General features: G+C 44.9%; 1 protein-coding gene and 1 long non-coding RNA gene across 4 annotated transcripts in view; one reads left to right on the top strand and one right to left on the bottom strand.

Moving 5' to 3' along the window:
- The window catches only part of LOC125462767 (uncharacterized), a 25547-nt gene extending 14666 nt beyond the window's left edge, over window positions 1-10881 (bottom strand). The window contains exons 1-2 of one of the 2 annotated variants that reach the window (XR_007249713.2): window positions 10770-10881; window positions 671-860 (exon numbers count right to left, since the gene is read on the bottom strand). This is a non-coding gene — a long non-coding RNA (uncharacterized LOC125462767). The remainder of the gene's footprint in view (window positions 1-670; window positions 861-10769) is intronic. The other variant, XR_009447017.1, reaches the window with a different exon arrangement.
- Window positions 9627-27592, top strand: part of LOC125462766 (apoptosis regulator BAX-like) — a 19639-nt gene continuing 1673 nt past the window's right edge. The window contains exons 1-4 of one of the 2 annotated variants that reach the window (XM_059653485.1): window positions 10168-10277; window positions 14069-14288; window positions 15976-16097; window positions 20954-21178. In XM_059653485.1, coding sequence (XP_059509468.1) covers window positions 14189-14288; window positions 15976-16097; window positions 20954-21178 — 447 coding nt within the window. In that variant the 5' untranslated portion in view covers window positions 10168-10277; window positions 14069-14188. Of the gene's footprint in view, window positions 10278-14068; window positions 14289-15975; window positions 16098-20953; window positions 21179-27592 lie in introns of both variants that reach the window. The other variant, XM_048553112.2, reaches the window with a different exon arrangement.

Here is a 27592-nt window from a genome sequence, read left to right on the forward strand (position 1 = left end):
ATGGAGCTGACAATGGAGGATAGGATTTCTGGGGCTATTGCTTAAGTCAGTCTCTCTTGCTGTTAAGGCATGCCAGCTATTTACTGACACGGTGGATCAAATCAGCAAGGAGCAGTTCCATGAGCTTGCTATTGAGAAAAATCTGCTGAAGGTGGCGACTTCACTGGGAAAGCAAGCTTTCAAGGAAATGCCAGATCTGCTTGAAGAGATAAAGGCAAGCATGCAAAGCTTCATGAGTACCAGACTGGGAAGTTGGATAACAGCTGTCGGAGGATGGGTAAGTGATAAATGCAGAAACAGCTGCAAGATTCTGACCTCTTTCATCTTGTTATCAAGTATGTTGAGCATTTCCCAACCCTGGAAAGCTCCAGGATGGTTATCAGCTGCACTGGATCTCAAGATGGTAAATGCTCACGTTGTCTGCACCCTCTTCTGTCCTCCCTCGTTCTCCATAGCTCAGTAAACTGAAGGGCACCAGGACTGCAAGCTTGCATTATTCAGAAGTTTGCCATTCGCCCACCTGTGGACCCTGTCCCAATTCGAGTGATAGTTGTCATGAGCTGACCTCGAATTGCCCTATCACACAGTTACATCTGAATTCCTGCCTGTCAGTTCAGCAGTAAGATGAGGGTGAATGTACTCGTCCCGCTATTCTCAATTCTGCACTAACCTGGTCATTGCAATCCTTTCTATGACAAGTCACTTTTGACATTTTCCAACCATCTCTTCCTTTGTAATCCTTGTTTCTTGTCCCATGAATCTGTCAGCAGGGTTTTCCAGTGAGCACATCCTCGAATGTGTCCAAACTGTCACAGTCATTGGTCTTGACCTTTCACAGAAACATTGCCTCAGGGACGTGGCTTCAGTAAGACAACAAAACAATTTCATTTCAACACGGAAAGCCCTAAGTGACAATTAGATGATGTAGTTTCCTGCAATATCCTCATGCAAATCCTGTTTATGCTCAGAAAAGCTCTGGAAATTTATTCCCTGAGCTAACTGAACCAGTTAGTTGTGACACATGTGGGGAAACAGGACACAGCCTTTTCTCTGACTGTTCCCTTCAGTAACTCCGAGCAGTGATTGGCTGCTCCCAGTATCAATCGATAGTGTTCCCACTGGCCTCAGTCTGATTGACGATAACCTGGCACATTTGCGAACTAATGGAGAGAAATTGCCACACACGGTGATCTTTAAATAAAATAGCTGTACGGCTGTACACGGGAAGTTGTATACATGAGGGTGAATGCACATCAGCATGTGCAGGGTTTTATGTACATGAGCAGGGTTGATGTGAAAGTGGGAGAACATGAATGTACATTTGGGCCAGGAGTGTGCACAGGGAAGGTAATTGCTGTCAATGTGTCATTAGATAATCCTTGTTTTCTTTTCTTTTAGAAAAATGTCACTATTGAGTAACAGGCATTGATACTCTCCTGCCCTGGACCCACTCACCAGCTTTGAATTCACACTGAGAACAGCGAGTAACAACGTAAGATTGTTACATAGGAATAATTTAAAATCACACTGAGCATCCGTCATTACCATGGCCGAGCAATGGCTGATATTTTGCAGCAGGAAGTCTTTGACAACGTTACCCACGTTTGAATCTCGACCCTCCCTGATATTGGACTGTTTCTGTGGATACCAGCTGATGTGCCAGCTCTGGTTGTGCAAGCTGTTACTTACCACTCCTTTTAAATACTAAGTGGTCTGAAGCAGCTGAGGGTGTACCTCTCCGTAAACAGCAGCATCATGACATCCCACAGATATTAATCTCATAGGAGAAGCTGTCAACACCTCCCAATCTCCACTGTGTGCACTATACACACTGTAAAGACAGGGAGATTGAGTGACTATCTGCACGGGTATGGGGTGTACAGAAATGTCGATGTGGAGCATTAAGTGTGTGGATTGTTGAGATTATCTGGGGGGGCGGTGGGTATTGAGATCATTGGGGTATGTGTTGAGATTATTGGTGGGATGTGTGTTGAGATTACCAGTGGGGTATCTGTTGAGATTATGGGGTAGGGGAGTGTTTTGAGATTGTCAGAGGGATTTGTTGAGATTATACAGCGTGTGTTGAGATTATCAGGAGGTGTGTATTGAGATTATCAGAGGTGCGTTGAGATTATTGGGGGGAGGTGGTGAGATTATCGGGGGGGGGCATGGGTGTTCAGATCAGTGGGTTATGTGTTGAGATTACTGGTGGGATGTGTATTGATATTACGGGCAGGGTGTTGAGATTATTGGGGTAGGGAAATGTTGAGATTATCAGAGGGGTATGTTTTGAGATTATCACGGCTATGTTGAGATTATCGGGGAATGTTTTGAGACAATCAGAGGGATATGTTGATATTATCCCATGAGTGTTGAGATTATCAGGAGGTCTGTATTGAAATTATTGGGGATGTGTTGAGATTATCGGGGGGGGGGGGCGATGGTGAGATGATCGGGGGGGTGGTGAGATTGTCGCGGGATGTTGAAATTATTTGGTGTGTGTGTGTTGAGATTATCAGGAGTGTGTTTTGAGATTATCGGGGGGTGTTTGTTAAGTGGGTGTGAGTTGATATCAATGAGTACGGATTTTTGGGATGCTCTGCATTGTTCCTTGGGTCAATGTGAGTGATAGCTGTGATGTCTGGTCTGATATGTGTGGATGGTTGAGACTGACAGTTCCATATCCATATTGAGAGTGGGCAATTATGAATGGGTGTGAATGTGCTGCAAAAAAATGACAGCTTACATCAATAAAAGCAAAATACCACGGAAACTTGTACACAACAACTATCTGTTAGAACAACGGTATTTGTCGTTATATCTAGTCATGCAACAATAATGTAAAATTTGAAGAAGGATTAAACTGGATTAAACTTTTGGAGAATGAGGCAACTGAAATATCCCAATTCTTAGTATTCTTTCCTTCACAAGACCTCATAGCCATATCATGTAATGGTCAAGCAGCCAATTAGCAAATGCTCTGTAATTGCTGTAACAGTGACAGTGGATGTATCTCTTTGTGAATTCTTATTCTGATGTGATACCCTTCTGCCTATCATTGTTTTTATGTTTTGCAAATGATTTGCTAAATAAATAGAACTCTACTTAACTGTATTGCATTGGTGTGTGGGTTTTCACATGATCCTGTTCACAACCACATATCTTTTCACAATTAAAGTGTGAGAGATACATTAGCTGCAAAGTGTTGTGTAAAAGTTTGGATTTAGGACTCTGTATATAGAGGAGCCTCTCAGTGGGAGGTATTTGGACTCAGGGGGTAGGTCAGATTTTTCGAATGATTTTTTTACTCCTCAGATCATTGCATCTGTACAAGGTGGTAAAAAGTCACATTTTGTCGGCAGACAGCTGAAACAAATGGAGAGACAGTAGTGGTACCGTCACTGTCACCAGAGACCCAAGTAATGTTCTGGGGACCCTGGTTTGATTCCTGCAAAGGCAGACGGTGGAACTTGAATTCAATAAAAATCTGGAATTTAAAGTCTCATGATAATCATAAAACCATTGTTGGTTGACAAGTAAACCCATCTGTTTCACTATAGTCCTTTAGGGGAAGGAAATCTGCTGTCTGGCCACAATGCATGTGACTTCAGACCCACAACAACTTGTGATTACAGCACGTTTCTTCACTGAGCTCTGAAATGACTTACCAAGCCACTCAATCACTAGAAATTTTCTGAAGAAGGAACGAGATGTACTACTTGGCACCGACCATGGTACCAGAAAAAACAGCTGAAACAGCCTTGTTGACCCTGCAAAGACTTCTTTATTAACATCTGGGAGCTAGTCCCAATATTGGGAGAGCTGTCTCACAGACTTGTCAAGGCTTAATTCGCAGAACCATGTCATAAACACAACACCCAGACAACACCAACACTATCTCTGCTGGGTCTGTGTGGTGTTAGTACAGTGGTATACAGTAGTACAGTTGGCAGGGAGTTGGGCTGACAGTCCTCAACATTGATTCTAGCCCCCATGAAGTCTTGTGGCATCTGGTTAAACATGGGTGAGGAAACATCCTGGTTACCATGTGCCATCTTCCCTCAGCTGATGAATTGGTACTCCTCCATGTTGAACAACACTTGGAGGAAGCACTGAGGATGGGAAGGGCACAAAATGTACACTGGGTGGGAGATATCTCAATATCTGCCTCTAGGAGTGGCTTGGCAGCAGTGCTACTGATCGACCTAGTCAGGTCCTAAAGGACATAGCTGCTAGACTGGGTCTGCGGCAGGTGGTGATGGAACCAACAAAATGGAAAAATATACTTGACCTCATCCTCACCAATCTGCCACTGCAGATGCATCTGTCCATGACAGTATCAGTAATAATGACCATCACACGGTCCTTGTGGAGATGACATCCTACCTTCACATTGAGAATTTCCTCCATCATGTTGTCATGTCTTTGAACAGATCTAATATCTCAACTGAAAACAAAAAAAATGCTGAAAATCTCTCTCTCCACAGATACTGCCTGATCTGCTGTGATTTACAGCAATTTTTGTTTTGAGTAAAGATTCCAGCATCTGCTGTAATTTGCTTTTACTAACTCAAGACCAAACATCTATGAGGCGCTGTGGGCCATCAACAGCAGCAGAATTATACTACAGCACACTCTGTAACCTCATGGCCTGGCATATCCCCCACTCAACCATTACCATCAGGCCAGGGGATCAACCCTGGTTCAATAGAGAGTGTAGGAGGGCATGCCAGGAGCAGCACCAGGTATAACTGAAGATGAGGTATCAACCTGGTGAAGCTACTAAACAGCAACACTTCTGTGCTAAAAGAATAAGCACAAAGTGATAGACAGAGCTAAGCAATTCCACAACCAACAGATCTGATCTGAGATAATAAAATGTGAAGCTGGATGAACACAGCAGGCCAAGCAGCATCTCAGGAGCACAAAAGCTGACGTTTCGGGCCTAGACCCTTCATCAGAGAGGGGGATGGGGTGAGGGTTCTGGAATAAATAGGGACAGAGGGGGAGGCGGACCGAAGATGGAGAGAAAAGAAGATAGGTGGAGAGGACAGTATAGGTGGGGAGGTGGTGAGGGGATAGGTCAGTCCAGGGAAGACGGACAGGTCAAGGAGGTGGGATGAGGTTAGTAGGTAGGAGATGGAGGTGCGGCTTGGGGTGGGAGGAAGGGATGGGTAAGAGGAAGAACAGGTTAGGGAGGCAGAGACAGGCTGGACTGGTTTTGGGATGCAGTGGGTGGAATGGGAAGGGCTGGGCTGGTTGTGTGGTGCAGTGGTGGGAGGGGACGAACTGGGCTGGTTTTGGGATGCGGTGGGGGAAGGGGAGATTTTAAAGCTGGTGAAGTCCACATTGATACCATTGGGCTGCAGGGTTCCCAAGCGCAATATGAGTTGCTGTTCCTGCAACCTTCGGGTGGCATCATTGTAGCACTGCAGGAGGCCCATGATAGACTTGTCATCTAAAGAATGGGAGGGGGAGTGGAAATGGTTTGCGACTGGGAGGTGCAGTTGTTTATTGCGAACCGAGCGGAGGTGTTCTGTAAAGCGGTCCCCAAGCCTCCGCTTGGTTTCCCCAATGTAGAGGAAGCCACACCGGGTACAATGGATGCAGTATACCACATTGGCAGATTTGCAGGTGAACCTCTGCTTAATATGGAAAGTCATCTTGGGGCCTGGGATAGGGGTGAGGGAGGAGGTGTAGGGGGCAAGTGTAGCATTTCCTGTGGTTGCAGGGGAAGGTGCCGGGTGTGGTGGGGTTGGAGGGCAGTGTGGAGCGAACAAAGGAGTCACGGGGAGAGTGGTCTCTCTGGAAAGCAGACATGGGTGGGGATGGAAAAATGTCTTGGGTGGTGGGGTCAGATTGTAGATGGCGGAAGTGTCGGAGGATGATGCGTTGTATCCGGAGGTTGGTGGGGTGGTGTGTGAGAACGAGGGGGATCCTCTTTGGGCGGTTGTGGCGGGGGCGGGGTGTGAGGGATGTGTTGCGGGAGATGCGGTCAAGGGCGTTCTTGACCACTGTGGGGGGAAAGTTGCAGTCCTTGAAGAACTTGGACATCTGGGATGTGCGGGAGTGGAATGCCTTCCTTGAAGAACTTGGACATCTGGGATGTGCGGGAGTGGAATGCCTCTGATCTGATCAGATCTGATCTGTGCTCTGCAGTCCATTCAGTCATGAATGGCTGTGGACAATTAAACAACTCACTGTGCATGAAGACTCCACAAATATCCCCATTCTCAGTGATGAAAGAGCCCAACACATCAGTACAAAAAATAAGCTGAAGTATTCACAATCTTCAGCCAGAAATGACAAAGTGGTATCCATCTCAGCCTCCTCCAGTGGTTCCCAGCATTACAGACATCACTTTTCAGCCAATGTGATTCACTCCACGTGATGTCAAGAAACGGCTGAAAGCATTGGATACTGCAAAGGCTATGAGCCCTGACAACATTCTGACTGAAGACTCGTGCCCCAGAACTTGTCGCTTCCCAAGCTGTTCCAGTACAGCTACAACACTGGTATCTAACTGACAATGTGGAAAATGGCCAGGAGTGTCTTGTACACAAAAAGCAGGATAAATCCAACCTGACCAATTACTGTCCTATCAGTCTCCTCTCGGTCATCAGTAAAGTGATGGAAGGTGTCAGTAACAGTGCTATCAAGCAGCACCTGCTCAGCAATAAACTGCTCAGTGACGCCCAGTTTGGGTTCTGCCAGGACCACTCAGCTCCTGATCTCATTGCAGCCTTGGTTCAAACATGGACAAAAGAGCTGAATTCCAGAGGAGAGATGAGAGTGACAGGCCTTGACATTAAGGCTGCATTTGATTGAGTATGGCATCAAGGATCCCTAGCAAAATAGGAGTCAATGGGTATCGGGGGGCAAACTCTCTGCTGGTCGGTGTCATACCTGGCGCAAAGGAATACAGCTGTGATTGCTGAAGATCAGTTATCTCAGCTACAGGATGTTGCTGCAGGAGTTTGTCAGGGTTGTGTCCTAGGCCCAACCATCTTCAGCTGCTCTATCAATGACCTTCCCTCCATCAGAAGGACAGGGTGGGGATTGTTAGCCAGAGGCTGCAGAGAGGGAGGGGGGGGGAGAGAGAGAGAGAGAGAGAGAGAGAGAGAGAGAGAGAGAGAGAGAGAGAGAGAGAGAGAGAGAGAGAGAGAGAGAGAGAGATACAAATTGCTGACCTTGATGCCTGGGAAGACATTAGCCAGAGGCTGGGAATATGGTTTGGATGCGCCGGGGCATGTGCAAAAACTTGTGAGGAGCGTATCACCAAGGTGAGGCAGAAACTGAGTGTTTGGGAGCACTGCTCCCTCTCTATTGTGGGTGAAAACCTAGTGATCAGGTGTGAGGTACTCTCCCTGTTGTTATATATGGCATAGGTCTGGCACATTCCCAGAATCTGTGCAATTGCAGTCACCCGAGCCGTCTTCCACTTCATCTGGAGGTCTAACATGGACTGTGTCCATAGAGACACCACGTACAAGCCTCTGGATAATGGGGGATGAACATTCCCAACGTCACTGTCATACCGAAGGCCTCCTTTGTTTCTGGCTGCATCAAGCTGTGCGTAGACCTTTGGTACACAAACACCAAGTGTCACTCTGTACTGAGATACCACCTGTCCCTGGTGCTGTGAAGGATGGGACTGGCCATGAATACTCCAAATAGTTGGGCCATTCCCTATCACCTATCCTTCGTGGGGAAGTTTGCAATGAAAAATACTTTTGACCACAAGTCCATCAGCAAGTGGTCAGCATGTAGCATCCTCAAGAACCTGCAGGAAAAGAAGGTGGATCCTGTCACGTTGTACCCTGAGCAGACTGTCAAAGTCATTCAGCAAAATGTCTCATCACGAGAACTTTTCAACAACCACCAAGACAACACTTGGCTGTTGGTGACAAGGGCATTACCCATGAGACCCTAAAAGTACACCCGCACTCTGTGCCACTGCACGCTGCCCTCGAAGAGGCTGCTGGGAGTGGGGGTAGAGGCTGTCACACACCTCCAGCTGGAATGTGCCTTTGCAAAGGAATCTTGGAGAAAGATGCTGTAATTTTTGTAGAAGTTTTTCTCAATCAGGTCTGTGATGCAGCTCTCGGCTCTTTATGGGCTGTTCCCCATGATGCACACTGAGACAAACAGTGACGACACCTGGAGGACCATCAAATCAGTAAAAGACACTCTCTGGTCTGCCTGAGACTTGTTAATCTTCCAGAACAAGGAGCTGACCCCGACTGAGTGTTACAGGCTGGTATTCCTGCACTGATGGATGAACTAAAGTTTGAGGCAGCTGCCAAGGCATAGTGGGGGGAAAGAAAACACGTTCAAAGCTCTTTCAGCCAAAGTTTAATGGGGGCCTAAGGATCTTGCCTAAAGACCCAAAAGAACCCTCCACATTAGACGCGGATTCACCTGCAGATTCGTCAACATTGTCTACTGGATTCGCTGCTCCCAATAGGGCCTCCTCTACATTGTTGAGATCAAGCAGAGGCTCGGGGACCGCCTCGTAGAGCACCTGCGCTATGTTTTTGCGACAAACACCTCCCAGTCGCAAACCTGTTGTAACACCCACACCCTGGGGGACATGTCCACCCTGGGCCTCCTCCTCCAGTGTCACAATGACGCTGCCCAGAAACTGTAGGAGCAGCATCTCGTATTCCACCTCGGGGGCCTACAGCCCAATGGCCTGTGGAGTGTGGATTTTACCAGTTTTAAAAATCTCCCCAACCCTTAACCACAACCATAGATTATCATTTGTACTGGAAGGCAAATGGTTCCATCCCATCATCAAGGGTGGAATTATTTAGGTTTTAGAAACGTAGAAAAGGGACTTTTTCTTTTGTTCACCTTCTATTCCTGTCGAGAACAATATATATTATATATAAATATATATACACACACCACCCAAGTGACTAGAGTACTCCATCTCGTTAATGGCGCCGCAAACGGAGCACGCTCAGGGACAGGAAACCCACATGCGCAGGTAAAACGGGGGCGGGGTCAACGTGAGAGGCGGGCCGTCCAGTGCGAAGGGCGGGGCCTGTCCGAAGGCACGTGTCAATATAAGGGAGGGGCGCTCAGTGGGAGGGGCGCGGCCTGCGTTGGCAGCAGAGGGCGGCCAAAGGGGCGGGGCCTGAGCACTTGAGGGTGGAGCTGGCGTAAGGAGCGGTGCCTGAGTGAGGGGCGCGGCATCGGTCCGGGAAGGTCAAAAATCACACGACACCGGGTTATTAGTCCAACACATTTATTTGAAAACACAAGCTTCAGTGTCACCGAGGAAGGAATAGAGATGCGAAAGCTCGTGTTTTCAAATAAAGATTCTCTGAAGAAGGGCCTAGGACCGAAACGTCAGCCTTCCTGCTCTCTGATGGTGCTTGTTCATCCAGCTCCACACCTTGTTATCTTTTTTTTCACATAAACGTATTCGACTATAACCGGTTGTCAAGTGACATTTGTCCTCGTCCAAGGCCCCCCACTCCAAAATTGCACCTCCACGTGATGAGTCTGCCATGGAGGATGGGCGGGCGGAGCCTGTGGGGGGTGGGGACAGAGAGCGGGGGCGGGGACAGAGCGTGGGGACGGGGAGTGCGCGCGGCCCAGCTGAGGAGGCGGCGCCGTGATAGGGGCTCGAGCGAGGAGGAGGCGGCGCCGCCATGATAGGGACTTGAGCGAGGAGGAGGCGGCGCCGCCATGATAGGGGCTTGAGCGAGGAGGAGGCGGCGCCGCCATGATAGGGGCTTGAGCGAGGAGGAGGCGGCGGCGGCGCCGCCATGATAGGGGCTTGAGCGAGGAGGAGGCGGCGGCGGCGGCGCCGCCATGATAGGGGCTTGAGCGAGGAGGGGGCGGCGCCGCCATGATAGGGGCTTGAGCGAGGAGGAGGCGGCGGCGGCGCCGCCATGATAGGGGCTTGAGCGAGGAGGAGGCGGCGGCGGCGCCGCCATGATAGGGGCTTGAGCGAGGAGGAGGCGGCGCCGCCATGATAGGGGCTTGAGCGAGGAGGAGGCGGCGGCGGCGCCGCCATGATAGGGGCTTGAGCGAGGAGGAGGCGGCGGCGGCGCCGCCATGATAGGGGCTTGAGTGAGGAGGAGGCGGCGCCGTGATAGGGGCTTGAGCGAGGAGGAGGCGGCGCCGCCATGATAGGGGCTTGTGCGAGGAGGAGGCAGGAGACATGGGGGACTTGACTCTGAAGACGGAGCTTATCGTGGACAAATTGTTTGAAGAGGAGGAGGAAGAAGACTCCCTGGATGTCGATAGCGGCGGCAGCCAAGGTACGGTCTCCAAATCGCATCCAGGCCTCAGGAGCCCTCGCCACATCATTCCCCAATTACTAGCCCCCGGGGGACGTTTCCAAATCAGTGACACCCCCCTCTACCCAACCATAGAGAGTATTCTCCAAACCTGCCACTGTTCCTCTGAATAACTACCTGTTTCCCTGTGAACATTCTGAACCTTGCCACATTTCCTAATTCTACCCCCCCCCACCCCACCTTCCCTTTCCCCACCCTGAGTAAGTCTCCAAATCTCCAGTCTAAGTGGAAGAAAGTTGCGGGTTCGGACAAACCAAATAGCAAAGTACAGTTTCAGCCGCTCTCCTGCCAAATCCGTTTGGTGCCACTTCGAGGGAGCTTGGCGTGCCTCACTCCCTCCCTCACTCACACCGCCTTCTGTGTGTAAAACAAAAACTTCTTCACACGTCTCCTCTCTCACTTAAACCTTTGACATTTCCGCCCCGGGAGAAAAAAAAGATTGTGACTACCTACCCCATGCGAGCCTCTCATGATTTTTACATGCTTTCATCAGGTCATCCCTCAGCTTGGAAAGTGCTGCCGGGGCAGCTACTAGAAGGCAGACCCATGAGCAGGCAGCGAATAGAGCAATGTGGACCATGTGCAGGCAAATGGAATTAGTTTAGAATGATGCCTAGGTTTACATGCACATGTTGGGCTGAAAGGCCTGTTCCTGTGCTGTATTATTTTTGTTTATTCACACAGTATAAAAGGAAGATTCAGATGCTGCAAATTCTGTCTCTTGTGTTCACTAGAACCAATAATCAAATTGGAATATCAGTTGACCTTGTGCGATTCCAACTTGTTTCTTTTTTAATCAGCCACCTGTATGAAGATGGCCCCAGCATTTTTAGTGTAAAAAGATGACAAAGAAAATCTCCCTCTTGGTGTCCTTCCTGTGCCTTTTGGTTTGACAGCATTGGGGACAACTAACTGGCTTCTTATAACAGCATTCCACTATGATTGAAACTTTGTCATAACTGGTTTAACTGGACTTTCAATTGCCTGTCAACTTCACTAGTTCTCACATCAAGGTGTAGAGCTGGATGAACACAGCAGGTCAAGCAGCATCATAGGAGCAGGAAGGCTGACGTTTCAGGCCTAGACCCTTCATCACCTGAAACATCAGCCTTCCTGCTCCTATGATGCTGTTTGGCCTTTTGTGTTCATCCAGCTCTACACCTTGTTATCTCAGGTTCTCCAGCATCTGCTGTTCCTATTATCTCTGGTTTTCACATCATGCAATTTTATGTTTACAATCATGAGTTTGGGCTTAAGACAGATTGCCTAAGGAGAAGGCAAGGTCAAGAACTATCTTCAGAGTTGGTCTTATTTAGAGCTCTGCTTATCGTATTTTCAGATTAAGTACTCTTACATGTAACTTGAGATATAACAGCAAGGTTTGAGTCTGAAAATATAAAAACTATTCTGTGTTTCTCTGTTCAAATCTTTTCATAACTCTGAGAATCTAGCTAACTCCGCCCATGCTATGCTTGGAGCAGCTCCTTGATATTGCTAAAAGGTTGTATTGATTGTCCTTAAGCCCTTTTATGAAACACCGGTCACATTGTTGTCAAAGCAATGATTCTTAAAAAAAATACAGGCCCTGTAGTCAACTGGGCTGTAAAAAGAAAAAGAAACCTGGCAAAAAATTGCATCAGAAAGAAAGGAGAAAGAGAATGGCTAGAAGACAGGCCTCAGAGTATTAAAAACCGAAAGAACTGTGGATGTTGGAAAACAGAAACAAAATTTAAAAATTGCTGAAGAAATTCGGGTCTGGCTACTGAACCCGAGTTAATGTTTTAAGTCTGGTGACCTTCCTCATGCTTCTATTTTATTACCAGGTTTGGTTTGCTTGCCTCTAATAGCCATGTGATTTTATGTGATTTGCTGGAGGATAGCTTGTTAATGTGGATTTTTCTCCAGAGCTCAGTCAATAATGGCAACCCTGTTTCATGTTTTTCTTTTGGTGATTGAGAGTGCATAAACGATATAGAAAACAAGACTATGTACTTAATCTCTCCATCCCTAAGCACCCAGAACTTTAAAGAGCTCCTATTCCTTGTTTCTCAGTACACTGACACCCATTTGGATTCCACTTCAGATGCAGGACAAGCTTTGTTCAGATTTTTTAAAAATTTATTCAGTTGTGAGATGTGGGCATCGCTGGCTGGGCCAGCATTTATTGCCTTTCCTTAGTTGCCCCTTGACAAGGCGGTGCTGAGCCGCCTTCTTGAAATGCTGCCTGCTGTGGGTTGACTCCCAGGGAGTTTCAGGATTTTTGACCGAATACATGACCATCTCGGTCACATCTCTGAGGTGCTGCTCTGCTGTTCCATGTGAATCCTTCCTATATTACCTCCCCAGTCCCTCATATGTTGGACTCCAGATTGCTACAGTAAGTATTTCTGGAGTGTGTGAAACTCTCCCACTAAAGGGGGAAGGAGTGGCGATACATTTCCAAATGAGGATAGTCAGTGGCTTGGAGGGGAACATGAAGTTGGTGGTGCTCCTAGGTATTTGCCCTTGGCCTTCTACGTTGAAGTGGTCGTGGATTTGGAAGGTGCTTTCTGAGGATCTTGGGTGCATCTCATAGTACACATTGCTGCTACTGATCTTCAAAGGATGGGGGGAGTTAGATGGTTGTGGATGTAGTGCCAATCATGCTGGTTGCTTGGTTTTGGGTGGTGCCAAAATTCTTGAGTATTGTTGGGGCTGCACTCATCTGGGCAAGTGGGGAGTATTCCATCACGCTGCTGACTTGTGCCTTGGAGATTGTGCACTGACTTTGGGAAGTCAGGAGGTGTGTTAGTTGCCGCAGTATTCCTAGCCTCTGACCTGCTCTCGTAGCCAGTGTGTTTATGTGGTGAGCCCAGTTGAATTTCTAGTCAATGATAACGCCCAGACTGTTGACAGTGGGGGAATTCAGTGATGATAACACCGTTGAAAGTCAAGGGGTACAGATGAGATTGCTCTTATTGGTGATGGTCATAGCCTAGCAGTTGTGTGGCATGAAAATTACTTGCCACTTGTCAATCCAAGCATGGATATTGTCCAGATCTTGTTGCTTTGGACTGTTTGATTTACTTGGAAGTTGGAGAAGCATGGATTTATTAGGGATAGTCAACATGGCTTTGTGTGGGGACGTCTTGACTGACAAACTTGATTTTTTTTGAGGAAGTGATAAGGATTGTTGCCTGTTTCTGTGCTGTACTGTTCTGTGTTCTAACTTGTGGATGGTACTGTTTGTATTTGCTGCCATTATACTTCTAGGTGGTGGGTTTGAAACGAACTGACAAGAGATCTTTGAATGCTACCATGTATCTTATAGATGGTACATGCTGTAGCAATAGGAGTGAATATTTAAGATGGGATGCTAATGAAACAGGCTGCTTTATCCTGCATATTACTGAGCTTTTTTGAGTGTTGATAGAGCTGCATTTATCCAGACGAGTGAGATATATTCCATCAGGCTTCTGATTTGTGCCTTGTAGATGGTGGACAGGCTTTGGGGAGTCAGGAGGTGAGTTACTCGCAACAACATTCCTAGCCTCTGACCTGTTGTTGTCACAGTACTTATGAGTAGTTCAATTTATAGTCAAAGGTAAACCGCAGGATTTTGATAGCATGGGATTCAGTGATGGTAATGCCATTGAATGTCAAGGGATGATGGCTAAATTCTCTAGTTGGAGATGGTCATTGACTGGCACTTGTGTGGTGTGAATGTTACATGTTACTTGTCACTTGTCAACCCAAGCCTGGATATTGTCCAGGCATTGTTGCATTTGGACAGGGCAGTACCTGAGGAATTGTAAATGGTGCTGAACACGGCCTCCAGTGAGATCCCCACTTCTGACCTTATGATGGAGGGAAGGTCATTGAAGTAGCTGAAGATGGTGGAGTCTAGGCTACTCCCGAAGGAACTCCTGCAGAGATATCCTGGAACTGAGATGACTGACCTCCAACAACCACAACCATCCTCCTGTGTGCCAGGTATGACTCCGACCAGCAGAAAGTTTTCTCTCTGATTCCATTTATCCCAGGTTTGCTACAGAACATTGATGCCATACTCAATCAAATGTGGCCTCAATGTCTAGGACAGACATTCTCACCCTCGCCTCTAGATAAAATGTTTGAACAAAATGGGGTCAGGAGCTAAATGGTCTTGGTTGAACCCAAACTGAACATCAGTGAGCAGGTTATTCCTTTGCAAGCACACTTGACAACACTGTTGCTCACTTTACTGATGATAAAGTATTCGGATGGAGAGCTAATTAGGTGGCTTGGATTTGTCCTGAATGATTTTTTATTCACATTGTCAAATCAATGCCAATTTTGTAACTGTGTTGGACTAGCTGGTGTAGGGATGTAGCTTGTTCAGGGCTACAGCTTGATGATGTCAGGGCCTTTGCCCTGGGTGGAACTGATCACTTTTATAAAAGGTTTGTTTTAATGCATTCGTGGGATCTGGGTGTCACTATCTGGGCAATAAACGCTGGCCCATTCTTAATTGCCAGAGGACAGTTGAGTCAACTGCATTGATGTGGGTCTAGAGTAGCATAAAGGTCAAATAGGGTAAGAAAGGTAGTTACCTTCCCTAGAGAATATTCGTGAATCAGATGGTTTACTCAGACAATGGTTTCATGCTCATTAATGGACTGTTCCTGAATTCCAGGTTTTTAAATTCTACCATCTGCATGGCAGGTCCCCAGAGCATTACATGGGTCTCTGGATAAATAGTCTAGCAGTTATATCACAAGGCCATCACCACTTCTTGGAAAGGAAGGGACTGAACTTGAATCTGTTGCTTACTTGAGAAGAATTTGAGATGGAGCACCTACTTAGTACATAAGGCTGAAAATGCTGATGGGAGATTTTTGGAGCTTCCTCCAGTGAGTTGTTAAAATGTTCACCACTATTCGTTACTGAATGTGACAGGAGTGCAGATCTTAAATCTGCTCCATTGGTTGTATGATCACATGGTTGTGTGTGAAATTTGCATCCAGTATTTGGCATGCAAGGAGTCCTATGGTGTAGGTTGTTTTCAGATTGGTTCCTCATTTTTAGGTATGCCTTGAACCACAGTTGTTCCAATGGTTTGATAGTAATGGTAGACTGGGCCACATTACAGACTGTGAGGTTACAGATTGTGATTGAATATTATTCTTCTTGAAGCCCAGGTATGAAGTACTGAATCAGTTCAAAGTCTTTTCCATTTAGCACAGTGGTATTGTGAAGATGGGATTCTATCTCCACAACAAAGCAATTCGATGTTCGCTTCCACCAATAGTGTCATGGACTGAAGCAGGTAGGAGGGTAAGAATGTGAAGTTATGTAGGCTTTTTGTTCTTGTAGTTCCCCTTACCACCTGCCACAGACCCAGTCTAGTGGCTTTGTGCTTTAGGATTTGGCCAGCTCAATCAGTAATGCTGCTGCTGAGTCACTCTTGGTGGTGGACTTTGAAGCACTTGCCACACTCGGTGCTTCCTCAAAGACGAGAACTGAATCATCGACCAAGACTGGTGTGGTGCATATAATCCACTAGAGAGTTCCTTGTTCCTGTTTGGCTTGACATCTCCTTCAGACTGTCATGATTTATTTTTGTTTCTTTTCACTGATAAATTATAGAAATGAGGAGGATAATATGTTGGCTTCATATATAATGTATTCTGTATTCCAGAGGATGAAGTAGCTCGCAACGTAGCTCAGTGTCTACGGAAGCTTGGGGATGAGTACAATGCAATGATAGAATCACATATCAAGAAACTTAAGCCAGAGTTAAATCATTTGGCAAAAAAACAGGTATGTAAAATCTTGTTTGAAATAGATGTAGAACCTTGGAAGATGCAACAAGTATTCCTGTGTTTTGCACACTAACACAAGCAGCCGTTATTACACTCAGGTCCCAGCAGAGGTGCTATCTTGGTAGCCAGAGGCTGGATGTTCAAGTTACCGCCTTATCAGCAGTTTCAAGGTCTTAAATTCCACTTCCTATTGCTTTGAATCAGTCATCGTCACAAAGCTGTACAGCATGGAAATAGACCCGTCGGTCCAACTCGTTTGTACCAACCAAATATCCTACATTAACCTAGTCCCATTTGCCAGCATTTGGCCCATATCCCTCAACCATTCCTATTAACGATCCATCCAAATGCCTTTTAGATGTTGTAATCGTACCAGCCTCCACCACTTTCTCTGGCAGCTCATTCCATACGCGCACCACTCTCTATGTGAAAAAGTTGCCTCCTTGGTCCCTTGTAAATCTTTCCCATCTGACCCCAAACATATGCCCGCTAGTTTTGGACTCTCCCACCCTGGGAAAAAGACCTCCGGCTATTCACTCTGTCCTTGCCCCTCATGATTTTGTAAACCTGAGGTCACCCCTCAGCCTCAGAAGCTCTAGGGAAAATAGGCCCAGCCTATTCAGCACCTCTCTATAGCTCAAACCCTCCATCCTGGCAACATCCTTTTAAATCTTTTCTGAACTCTTTCTTGTTTCACAATATCCTTCCTACAGGAGGGAGACCAGAAGTACGCACAGTATTCCAAAAGTGGCCTCACCAATGTTCTGTATAGCTGCAACATGACCTCCCAACTCCTGTAGCCAATGCAGTCTTCCAAAAAAAAGGCAAGAATACCAATCACCTTCACTATTCTGTCTATCTGCGACTCCACTTTCAAGGAACGATGAACCTGCACTCCAACGTCTCTTTGTTCAGCAGTACTCAACAGGACCATACTATTAAATGTATAAGTACTACCCTGATTTGCCTTTCCAAAATGCAGCACCTCACATTTATCTGAATTAAACTCTATCTGCTTGGTCCGTTGGCCCATCTCATCATGCTCTGGTTGTACTATAACGTAACTTTCGGTGTCTACACTTTTGGCATCATCTGGAAAACCTCCTACCCATACCTCTGTGTTGACATTCAAATCATCTATATAAATGACAAAAAGCAGTGGACCCAGCACCGATCCCTGTGGCCACCACTGGTCACAGGCCACCAGTCTGAAAAGCAACCATCCGCCACGACCCTCTGTCTTCTACCTTCGAGCCAGTACTGTATCCAAATGGCTAGTTATTCCTGTATTCTGTATGACCTAAAACTTTGCTATACATTCTAGCATGAGGGCCATTGTTGAACACCTTACTGAAATCCATATAGGTTCACTGCTCTGCTCTCATCAATCCTCTTTGTTACTACTTCAAAAAACTCAATCAAGTTAGTGAGACTGTTCCCCATGCTCAAGGCCATGTTGACTATCCCTAGTCAGTCCTTGCCTTTCCAAATACATGTAAACCCTGTTCCTCAGAATTTCCTCCAACAACTTGCCCATCATTGTCAGGTTCAGCAGTCTGTAGTTTGCTGGCTTTTCCTTACCACCTTTCTTAAATAGTGGCACCACATTAGCCAACCTCCAGACTTCAAGCACTTCACCTGTGGCTATCAGTGATACAGGTATCTTATCAAGAGGCCCAGCAATTGCTTCCCACAGAGTTCTAGGGTCTACCTAATCAGGTCCAGTCACGCATTTTTTTTATTAGTACCGAGAGCTCAGGCTGCAACCAATTATAAACCTGCTGTTGAGAGTTAGCAAATTATAAAGTTGCAGTAACTTTGGGAATACTTAAAACCTTGTCATTCATTTAAGGAGAAAGCAACAGAATGATTGCTACTAATTCTCCCTTAGATTAACAGGGAATTGGAGCTGTAATTCTAGAGGGACCCCAGGGACAGGTCATTAAAGAATGCTTGTTTTTTGATTTAAAACAGTATGTCATGATTAAAGTGATTTAGAATTTGACAGTTGATTGCCAATTTTACAAGTTAATATATTTAGAATACCCATCACAATTGTCACAATACCCACCAACTCTTCCCCACCCTTCCTCACAATCACCGTTCCCCATCCAACACCCCACCCTCTTAAACACTGTATCCATCACACTGTCGCTGTCAGTCATCTGTGTGCGTGCACATTCACACACACACTCGCTCTCTCTCATTATTCATCCAAATTCTCAGCCTCCTAGATACACCCTTTCCTTGGTGTCAGTTATTTTGTCACAGAAACAGGCAGTTTGACCTATTTGCACCATCTTTAAGTGTCATGCTGGCTTGCTCCTTAATCTTCTCTCATCTCTTGATTATCTCCTTTCCCTACTGAAGCTTGAGGTGGCGCTCCTATCCTGCTCTGTCCAGTTCAATCTGCTTCCATTATTCCTGAGTCGTTAATGCTCTACATCTCCCTATGCTGCAGCCTAAAACACTCTTCCCAGCCTCTGTAAATACATGTGAAATAACCAATATTTAAAAATGAATATTTAAAGATACTTAAGTTGTGTATTTGATACTGTTTATAGTAAATTATTGCCGTTTGCTTCATGCTCCAGAGATTTTAGAACTTAAAAATTACAGACCTGACTCTGCAAACCATCAGATGCAATAACATTTAACCATATCACTTTTATTAGGCTGGGTGGGTGTGAGAATTGAGCAGTCTGTTGTATTGTTACACAGAGGACATGAGGAAGAATGCACACAGGTTGTTTTAATGTGGAAAAAGGGACTTCGGAGCATTCGGTTCCTTCCTTGATAGAAAGCTTCTCCACACTGGTCACCAGTCAACTCAGAAGTAGCCAGGATGGTACAAACCCTCTCTGCTGCTTTGGTTGAGGTTTATACTTCATTTTGATGTGAAAGCACAAGTCATAGTTGCGCGGAAGAAAGCATCAACGAAACAGGAGAGTGAGGTTAAGTGACATTAAGTTTACCTTTCAGGACTACTTCCTCAGGCCTTGAAAGAAGTGACTAGTGAGATAGTTGGTACTTTAGGTGCTTTGGAAAATGAAATCCAGATTTGAGACAAGTTCCATTAGACTGAAAAATGATGAATGTAACTCCTTTTAGTTTTAAAGGGAGAGTGATGGAAAGCAGGAAGCTAAAGGTCAGATGCTATGACATCTGACATAGGTATAACATTACAAGCTATTATTAATGATGTAATTGTAGGACACTTAGGTAATTCAAGGTAATCGGGCAAATTGAGCAAGATCTGGTGAAAGATAAATCAAGTTTAAGCAACTTATTGGAGTTTTTTGAAGATGTAGATAACGGGGAAACCAATGGATATTTTGTACTTGAATTTCCAAATGACATATGATAAGGTTACATAGATATTTGAAAAGAATAAAATTGTTGTAGAGACATACGAAAGTAAATAAAAGGTTGTTTCCTCGAAGAGAGCCAAAGTTGGCATAAATGGCACAATTTTTGAATGCTGAGATGGAATGAGTGATGTTCCACAGGGATCTATCTTTTGAGCCACTCATGAATGACTTGGATGAAGGGACTAATAGATATTTTTAAACAACCTGTTCAGGTAGGTGTTGACACACCTCTGGAGCAGGTGGGACTTGAATCCAAGCCTTTTGGTTTAGAGTTAGGTGAATTTACACTACCGTGAGTTAAAAGGAGCCGTCAAAATCCAGAAACATGAACTGCATGGAAACCCTATGAGCCTGACATGATTTGAACATTCTGATCTGAAGTCAGGCTAAAGACTGTTGTGCCACAAGCCTACCCCAGGAATGATGGTGTACCTGATCAATTTGCTGATGTCACAGAAACAGACAGCAAAGCTGTGAGGAGAACATGGGGGCGCAAAGGGACACAGGTCAAGTGACTGGGCAAAATGCGAAAAGATGTCAAATTGTCTATTTTGGCACGAAGAGTTAAAAAGAAGTGCATTAGCTAAATATTGAGAGGTTGCAGTGTTTGGAGATGCAGAGGTATTCGGGCGACTTAGTGCATCGATTATAAGAGGTTAGCATGCAGGTAGAGCAAGTAATCGGGAAAGCTAATAGAATGTGTGTTTATTGCAGGGGGAATTGAATACAAAAGAGGGAGGTTATGCTTCAGTTTCATAGGGCATTGGTGAGACCACATCTGGAGAACTACAGAGGGAAAATCACCATAGACTTAGAGGACTATCAGCTATTTCTCAGTTGAGAGAGCGATGACTGGTGGTGGTTTTAACCTGAGGATCACCATGCCTCAGGCAAGGGCAGAGGTTGAGAAGGAGAATTCTTTGTGGTGATCTCACTGTTGATATTGCTGCGTCGTAAATCAGCTGTCCGGCCAACTGAGTTGACCTTCCTTAAGGAAAAATGTAATCGCTTTGGAGGCAGTTTAGAAAAGGTTTACCAGACTACTAGCTGGATAGAGTGGGTTGTCGTATGTCTTACCTAATACCATGGATCACTGTTTAAAAATACAGGGTGATTCGTTTCAAGTCAGATGAGGAAGAGTTTTTTCTCAGAGTTGAGATTATTTGGAGTTATCTTGCTTAAAAGTTGCTGTAAGAAGAGTCTTTAAATATTTTTAAGGCAGAAATAGGTTCTTGAATAGCAAGCAAGTGAGAGGTCATCAGGTCGGTGGCCATGTGGAGTAATCAGAGGACGTGATTTTGACTGATGGAACAGGCTTGAGGGCCGAGTGGCCACTCCTCCTAAATTGTATGTTTTTTATGGATAGGATAGCTAGATGAAGATAATCAAGAAATTATCTCTTTGTATCCTGGATGGATTTAACAATGTGAAGACCTATTTACTTGATAACCTTTGTTTTTTCCGTTTCTAATGTTCCCTCCAGAGTATGGAAATATTTTCTAGCATGGTGACCGAGCTAAGTAATAATTCTGAAATGCAGACATATCGACAACAGCTGGGTTTTGAGATGACCCTCCTGAAAATTGCTGTCACCCTGGGACTTGGGATAGTTAAGGAATCACCTAGTCTGCTTCCTGCCGTCAAGGATGTCATGGTAAACTTCATCAATTCAAAACTGCTGAGCTGGGTTCAACGTTCAGGAGGATGGGTAAGTACAATGCCCATTTCATGTTGGGGCATCACTTTTTCAAGGCCATTTCTTATTTAGGAAAGCAGTATTAACACAGTGTCCCTTCCCTCTGTGTGTATACTTTTATCAGAAAGCAGTTTGAATTGCACTTTTGGCTGAATGGTTCAAGTCCTACTCCAGCAATTTGAGCACTAAATCTAGGCGGACCGATCCGCGCTGTGCTGACTTAGTCTGGCATTACAGAGAAGTAGGAGTTGGCCATTCAGCCTGTCAGACTGCTCAGATATTCAGATATTCTCAGATAAATGTAAGGCATTTGATAAGGTTCCCCACGGCAGGCTCATTCATAAAGTCAGGAGGTATGGGATACAGGGTGACTTGGCTGTCTGGATTCAGAATTGGTTGGCTGACAGGAGGCAGAGTGGTTGTAGATGGTAAGTGTTCTGCCTGGAGGTCAGTGCTGAGTGGTGTCCCGCAGGGCTCTGTTCTTGGGCCTCTGCTCTTTGTAGTTTTTATAAATGACTTCGATGAGGAGGTTGAGGGGTGGGTTAGTATGTTTGCTGATGACACAAAGGTTGGCGGTGCCGTTGATAGTATCGAGGGCTATTGCAGGCTTCAGCGAGACATTGACAGAATGCAGAGCTGGGCTGAGAAATGGCAGATGGAGTTCAACCTGGATAAATGTGAAGTGATGCATTTTGGAAGGTTGAACTTAAATGCTGAATATAGGATTAAAGGCAGGATTCTCGGCAGTGTGGAGGAACAGCGGGATCTTGGTGTTCAAGTGCATAGCTCCCTCAAAGTTGCCACCCAAGTGGATAAGGTTGTTAAGAAAGCATATGGTGTTTTGGCTTTCATTAACAGGGGGATCGAGTTTAAGAGCTGTGAGGTTATGCTGCAGCTCTACAAAACCCTGGTGAGACCACACGTGGAATATTGTGTCCAGTTCTGGTCGCCCTATTATAGGAAGGATGTGGAGGCTTTGGAGAGGGTGCAAAGGAGGTTTACCAGGATGCTGCCTAGACTGGAGGGCTTGTCTTACGAGGAGAGGTTGACTGAGCTCGGACTTTTCTCTCTGGAGAGAAGGAGGAAGAGAGGTGACCTGCTCGAGGTGTACAAGGTAATGAGAGGCATGGATAGATTCGATAGCCAGAGACTTTTCCCCAGGGCAGGATTGACTGCCACAAGGGGTCATAGTTTTAAGATGTTATGAGGAAGGTATAGAGGAGACATCAGAGGGAGGTTCTTCACCCGAGAGTTGTGAGCGCATGGAATAGTTTACCAGTGGTAGTCGTGGAAGCGGAGTCATTAGTGACATTTAAGCGACTGCTGGCCATGCACATGGACAGCAGTGAATTGAGGGGAATGTAGGTTAGGTTATTTTATTTTTGGATTAGGATTATTCCACAGCACAACATCGTGGGCTGAAGGGCCAGTACTGTGCTGTATTGTTCTATGTTCTATGTTCTATGTTCAGTTCGATTATGGGTGATCCTCTACCTCAATGCCACTTTCCACATCCCTCTATGTCATTGTCTCCAGAAATAGATTGGTTTTTGTCTTAAGGATGCCTAACTTCCACAAATCTTTAAGGAGAGAATTCCACAGATTGACCAACTTTTGAGTGGAAAAAACATTTTCTTGTCTCAGTCCAAAAAGCCCCTTATTCTGAGATTGTCTCCTCATTCTAGAGTCACCAACCAGGGGAAACTTCTACCTCTGTCACCTCTGTCTTCCAGTAAGAATTTTGTAAGCTGTTTGCTGAAATCACCCACCATTCTTATAAACTTTAGAGAATATACACCTACTCCATAATATGGTCTATCTTGCATGATCTAGCCCATTCACTTACCCTGTCCAATTCCACTTGAAGGCTCGTTGCATCTTCCTCAGAATATGCATTCCACCCAGTTTGGTATCATCAGCAACTTTGGAAATACTACAATTGGCTCCCAGGTTTAAATCATTTGTATAGATTGTTAATAGTTGTGGATTCTGAACTAATGCGGGTGATACCCCAGTAGTCACAGCCTTCCATCCTGAAAGTGCTCTACATGTACATTCTGGCTGTCAACCAATTCTCATATAGTTCCCACAATTTTATTTACTAATCTTCTGTAGTGCCATCTGAAAATCCAATTACACACCATCCACTGGTTCTGCTCAATCTATGCTGCAAGTAATATCCTTGAAAGAGTCCAACACGAATTCCCCTTCGTTCATCCATATTGACTCTCAAATTTTATTGTTCTTTTCCAAGTGTCCAATTATCCTCCATAGTAATAGATTTTCACATTCGCCCTCTTCCTCCTTTCTTAAAGAATAGAATTATATTTATTACTTTACAGTCCACAGAAACCTTTCCAGAATCGGCAAATATGAAAGTTAACCACCAAAGGATCCACTATTTTTCTAGCCGCCTCCTTCAACTTCCTGGGATGAAGCTCATAGAGCAGGGAAACACCATTCTATCCAACACATCCATGCCGACCAGACCTCCCAATTTGAGCTAGTCCCATTTACCAATATTTGGGCTCATATCCCTCATAGCCCTTCCTGTTGATATACCCACTCAGATGCCTTTTAAATGTTGTAATTGTACCAACGTCCACCACTTCCTCTGGCAGATCATTCCATTTACACACCATCCTCTGAGGGGGTATAAGTTACCCCTCAGGTCCTTTATAAATCTTTTCCCTCTCACCTTAAAACTATGCCCTCTAGCTTTGGACTGACCCACCCTAGGAAAAAGACCTTGGGTATTCACCCTATCCATGCTCCTTACAATTTGATAAACCTTTCAAGGTAACCCCTCAGCCTCCAATGCTCCAGATAAAAAAAGCCCCAGCCTACTTGGTGTCTGTCAATAGCTCAAACCGACCAACCTGGCAACATCCTTGTGAACCTTTTCTGTACACTGTCAGGTTTAACAACATCCTTCCTGTAGGAGGGTGACTAGATTGTATGCAGTATTCAAAAAGTGGCCTCACCACTGTCCCATAACGTGGCATCCCAACTCCTATACTCTATGTTCTGACCAATGAAGCAAGTATACCAAACACCACCTTCACCACCCTGTCTATCTGCAACTCCAGTTTCAAAGCACTATGCACCTGCACCTCCGGGTCTCTGTTTGTCAACACTCCTCAGCAACCTACCACTAACACTGTAAGTCCTGCCCTGGTTTGTCTTACCAAAATGTAATATCTCACCTTTATCTAAATTCAAGTCCATCTGCCATGCCTCGATCCATTGGCCTGTCTGATCAAGGTCCCGTTGTACCCTAAGATAATCTTCTTCAATACCCACTACACCACCTATTTTGGTATCATCTGCAAAGTTACTAACCATACCTCCTAGAGTCACATCCAAGTCATTTATTATAAATGGCAAAATGCAGTGAACTCAGCACCAATCCTTCTGGCACACTACTGGTCACAGGCCTCCAGTCCAAAAAAGATCTCTACTATCACACTTTGTCTCCTACTTGATCCAGGAGGTGTATCATCAGCTTTCAATCTGGTTTCAAGTGCGCTTTACTTCACAGCTCACTCTGTTCACCTTTCACTAAGGGATACTCTCCTGACTTTGCAGCCATTACTGGCTATGTAATTTGAAAACCTTGTCTCTTGTATCAAAATTCTGAGTCACGAGCTAGTTTAGTTTCTTTGTCAGAGATGTTGGTTTTTGGATGTGAAATTAAGGGACGGGATCTGATCTCCCTTCTTGGTTAGATTTCACAGGTGTTCTGACACTATGCAACTAAAAGTGGGGAATTCTTTCTCTTTTGGCATTTATCTGTCAGTCAACACCAATTGTTTTATTGTTTCATGTTTATGTATTTTTTTTCCCCAATGTAAATTGGCTGCTACATTTCTTTGTAGCACAGACTTTACTTTGGAAGTAATTAATTAGCTCTGGCATGCCTTTAGAACTTGCCTGGGTCATCCTAGGACATGACTGCTATCATTGGATGGAAGCTAAGCCTCAGCTTCGTAGAGTTACAGACCCAGTTAACATGTAGCTGTTTCTAAAAGTGCTGCAGAAAATCCGAAAGCTCTTCCGAACTGTTCCGATTCATTTCCAAGAAGGCTAATATTAGATTTGAGACACTAACCCTGTTTCTCTTTCCCAAGTCTTGGAGAAACGCAGGAGGGTCTGGCAGCATCTGTTCTTGTTTCAGGTCTCCATCCGCACACTTTACTTCTATTTCTGGTCTACTTTCTGTTTTTGTTTCAGATTTCCAATATCTGCAGTTCTTTGTTTTATTAAAACACAAAAGCAAAGTTGCCAAACCCTAACCCTCATCAAGAAGATATTGGGTGTGAAATGTAAACTATTAACTATTACTTTATTTTTCTACTATTCTATGAAGTAATGCTTACGTTTTTAACTCTCTTTGAACTACTTTGTACCGAGGTACCTTGGATATCTAAGATGGTGCCATCTTTGGCGACATTTTGCACTTTTCACAGTACTCCTGTACTTACGTACTTGACTACACGTGACAGTAAAAATGTAAAATCTAAATCTATTTGGGTTTGTGTGGGCAGCGTGGAACAGCCATATAAACAAGTTGGTCATAGCCTAAGCCAAACAAGGGCATCTGAAATGGTAACTAAAGCTTCGTTGTGTCAACCCACAGAGCAAAGCGGGGAGGAAAAAACACCCCTGGGGACCTTCCACTTAGTGACTCCTGCAATGTGGACAGGATTGGCTCAGCTGAGATGGTTACTCAGACAGCAGGGCAAGAGGATTATTTAGAATGATACAGGGACCAAGAGTAAGACCCCTTAAAGAACAAAGAGGTAGTCTTTGTGTTGAGCCTCTGATCTTGGGAGAGATAGCAAATGACTATTTTGCATTGGCGTCTACTGTGGAGAAAAATGGAGGCTAGAGTAGTCAGAAATAAATACTGAAGTTTTGACAACAGTTCATATTACAGAAGAGAAAATGCCAGAGGTCTTATAAAATATAAAGGCGATAAATCTCCAGGACCTGATCTAATGTATCCCAGGACGTCATGGGAAGTTAGGAAATTGCGGGGCCCCTTGCAGAAATATTTGTATCATCTTTAAATAAGAGTGAGGTGCCAGATGACTGGAGATTGGCTGATCTGCCTTTAAGAAAGGATGTAAGGAGAAGCCTGGGAATTATAGACTGGTGAGTCTGACTTCAGCGGTGCATAACTTCTTGGAGGAGATTCTGAAAAACAGCATTTATATGCATTTGGAGAGGCAAGGGATGATTAGGAATAGTCAGCATGGTTTTGTGCGAGGGTGTCTCACAACTTAATTTTTTTTTTGGAGGTATCTGAGAATATCAGGGGCAGTGTAGTAGACGTTGTTTACTTGGTCTGCCATGCGGAACCTTGTCAAAAGCTTTACTAAAGTTAATCACATTGGATTCTGGGTGAGTTTGCCAATTGGATGCAAAACTGGCTTAATGGCAGGAGACAGTAATGGTGGAAGGACTGTTTTTTGGACTGAAAGCTTTTGACCAGCAGTGTTCAACAAGGAATTGGTTCTGGGTCCACTTTTATTTGACATTTTATATAAATGATTTATATACAAATATTTAAAGCATGGTTAGGAGGTTTGCGATGATACCAAAATTGATGGTATAGTTGAAAGTGAAGAAGGTTATCTAAGATTACAAAGATATCTTGATCAATTGGGTCAATGGATTGCGGAGTGGTGGATGAAGTTTGATTTGGATAAATGAGAGGTATTGCATTTTGGTAGAACAAGCAAGGGCATGGTTTGTACAATTTAAAAGTAGGGCCTTGGGTAGTGTTGTAGAATAGAGACGTAGAGGTTCAGTCACATAATTTTTTGAAGTTTGTAGACAGTGTGATTAAAAAGGCATTGAGCACACTTGACTTCCTTGCTCAGACCTTTGAGAATAGGAGTTGGGACATCATGCTCAGGTTGTAAAGGACGTTGCTGAGGACTGTTCTAGAGTACTGTGTGCAGTTCTGGTCACCCTGTTATGAGAAAGATATTATTAAGCTGGAGAGGGTTTAGAAGAGATTTACCAGGATGTTTCTGGTAATGGATGGTTTGAGTTATGAGGAGAAATAGGCTGGGAGATTTTTTTTCACTGGAGCATCGAAGTTTGAGGGGTGGCCTTATAGAGGTTTATAAAATCACGATGGGAATAAATAAGGTGAATGGCAGATATAACAAAGTGTGGAGCTGGAGGAACACAGCAGGCCAAGCAGCATCAGAGGAACAGGAAAGCTGGTATTTAAGAAGGGTCCGACCTGAAACATCAGCTTTCCTACTCCTCTGATGCTGTCTGGCTTGCTATGTTACTTCAGCTCCACACTTCATTTTCTGTGACTCCAGCATCTGCAGTTATTGCTATCTAAGTTGAATGGCTGGTATCTTTTGCCTGTGCTTGAGGATTTTGAAGACTAGGGGACATATT

This window comes from Stegostoma tigrinum, chromosome 21 (genome assembly GCF_030684315.1).
Source record: "Stegostoma tigrinum isolate sSteTig4 chromosome 21, sSteTig4.hap1, whole genome shotgun sequence".
Classification (NCBI taxonomy): domain Eukaryota; kingdom Metazoa; phylum Chordata; class Chondrichthyes; order Orectolobiformes; family Stegostomatidae; genus Stegostoma; species Stegostoma tigrinum.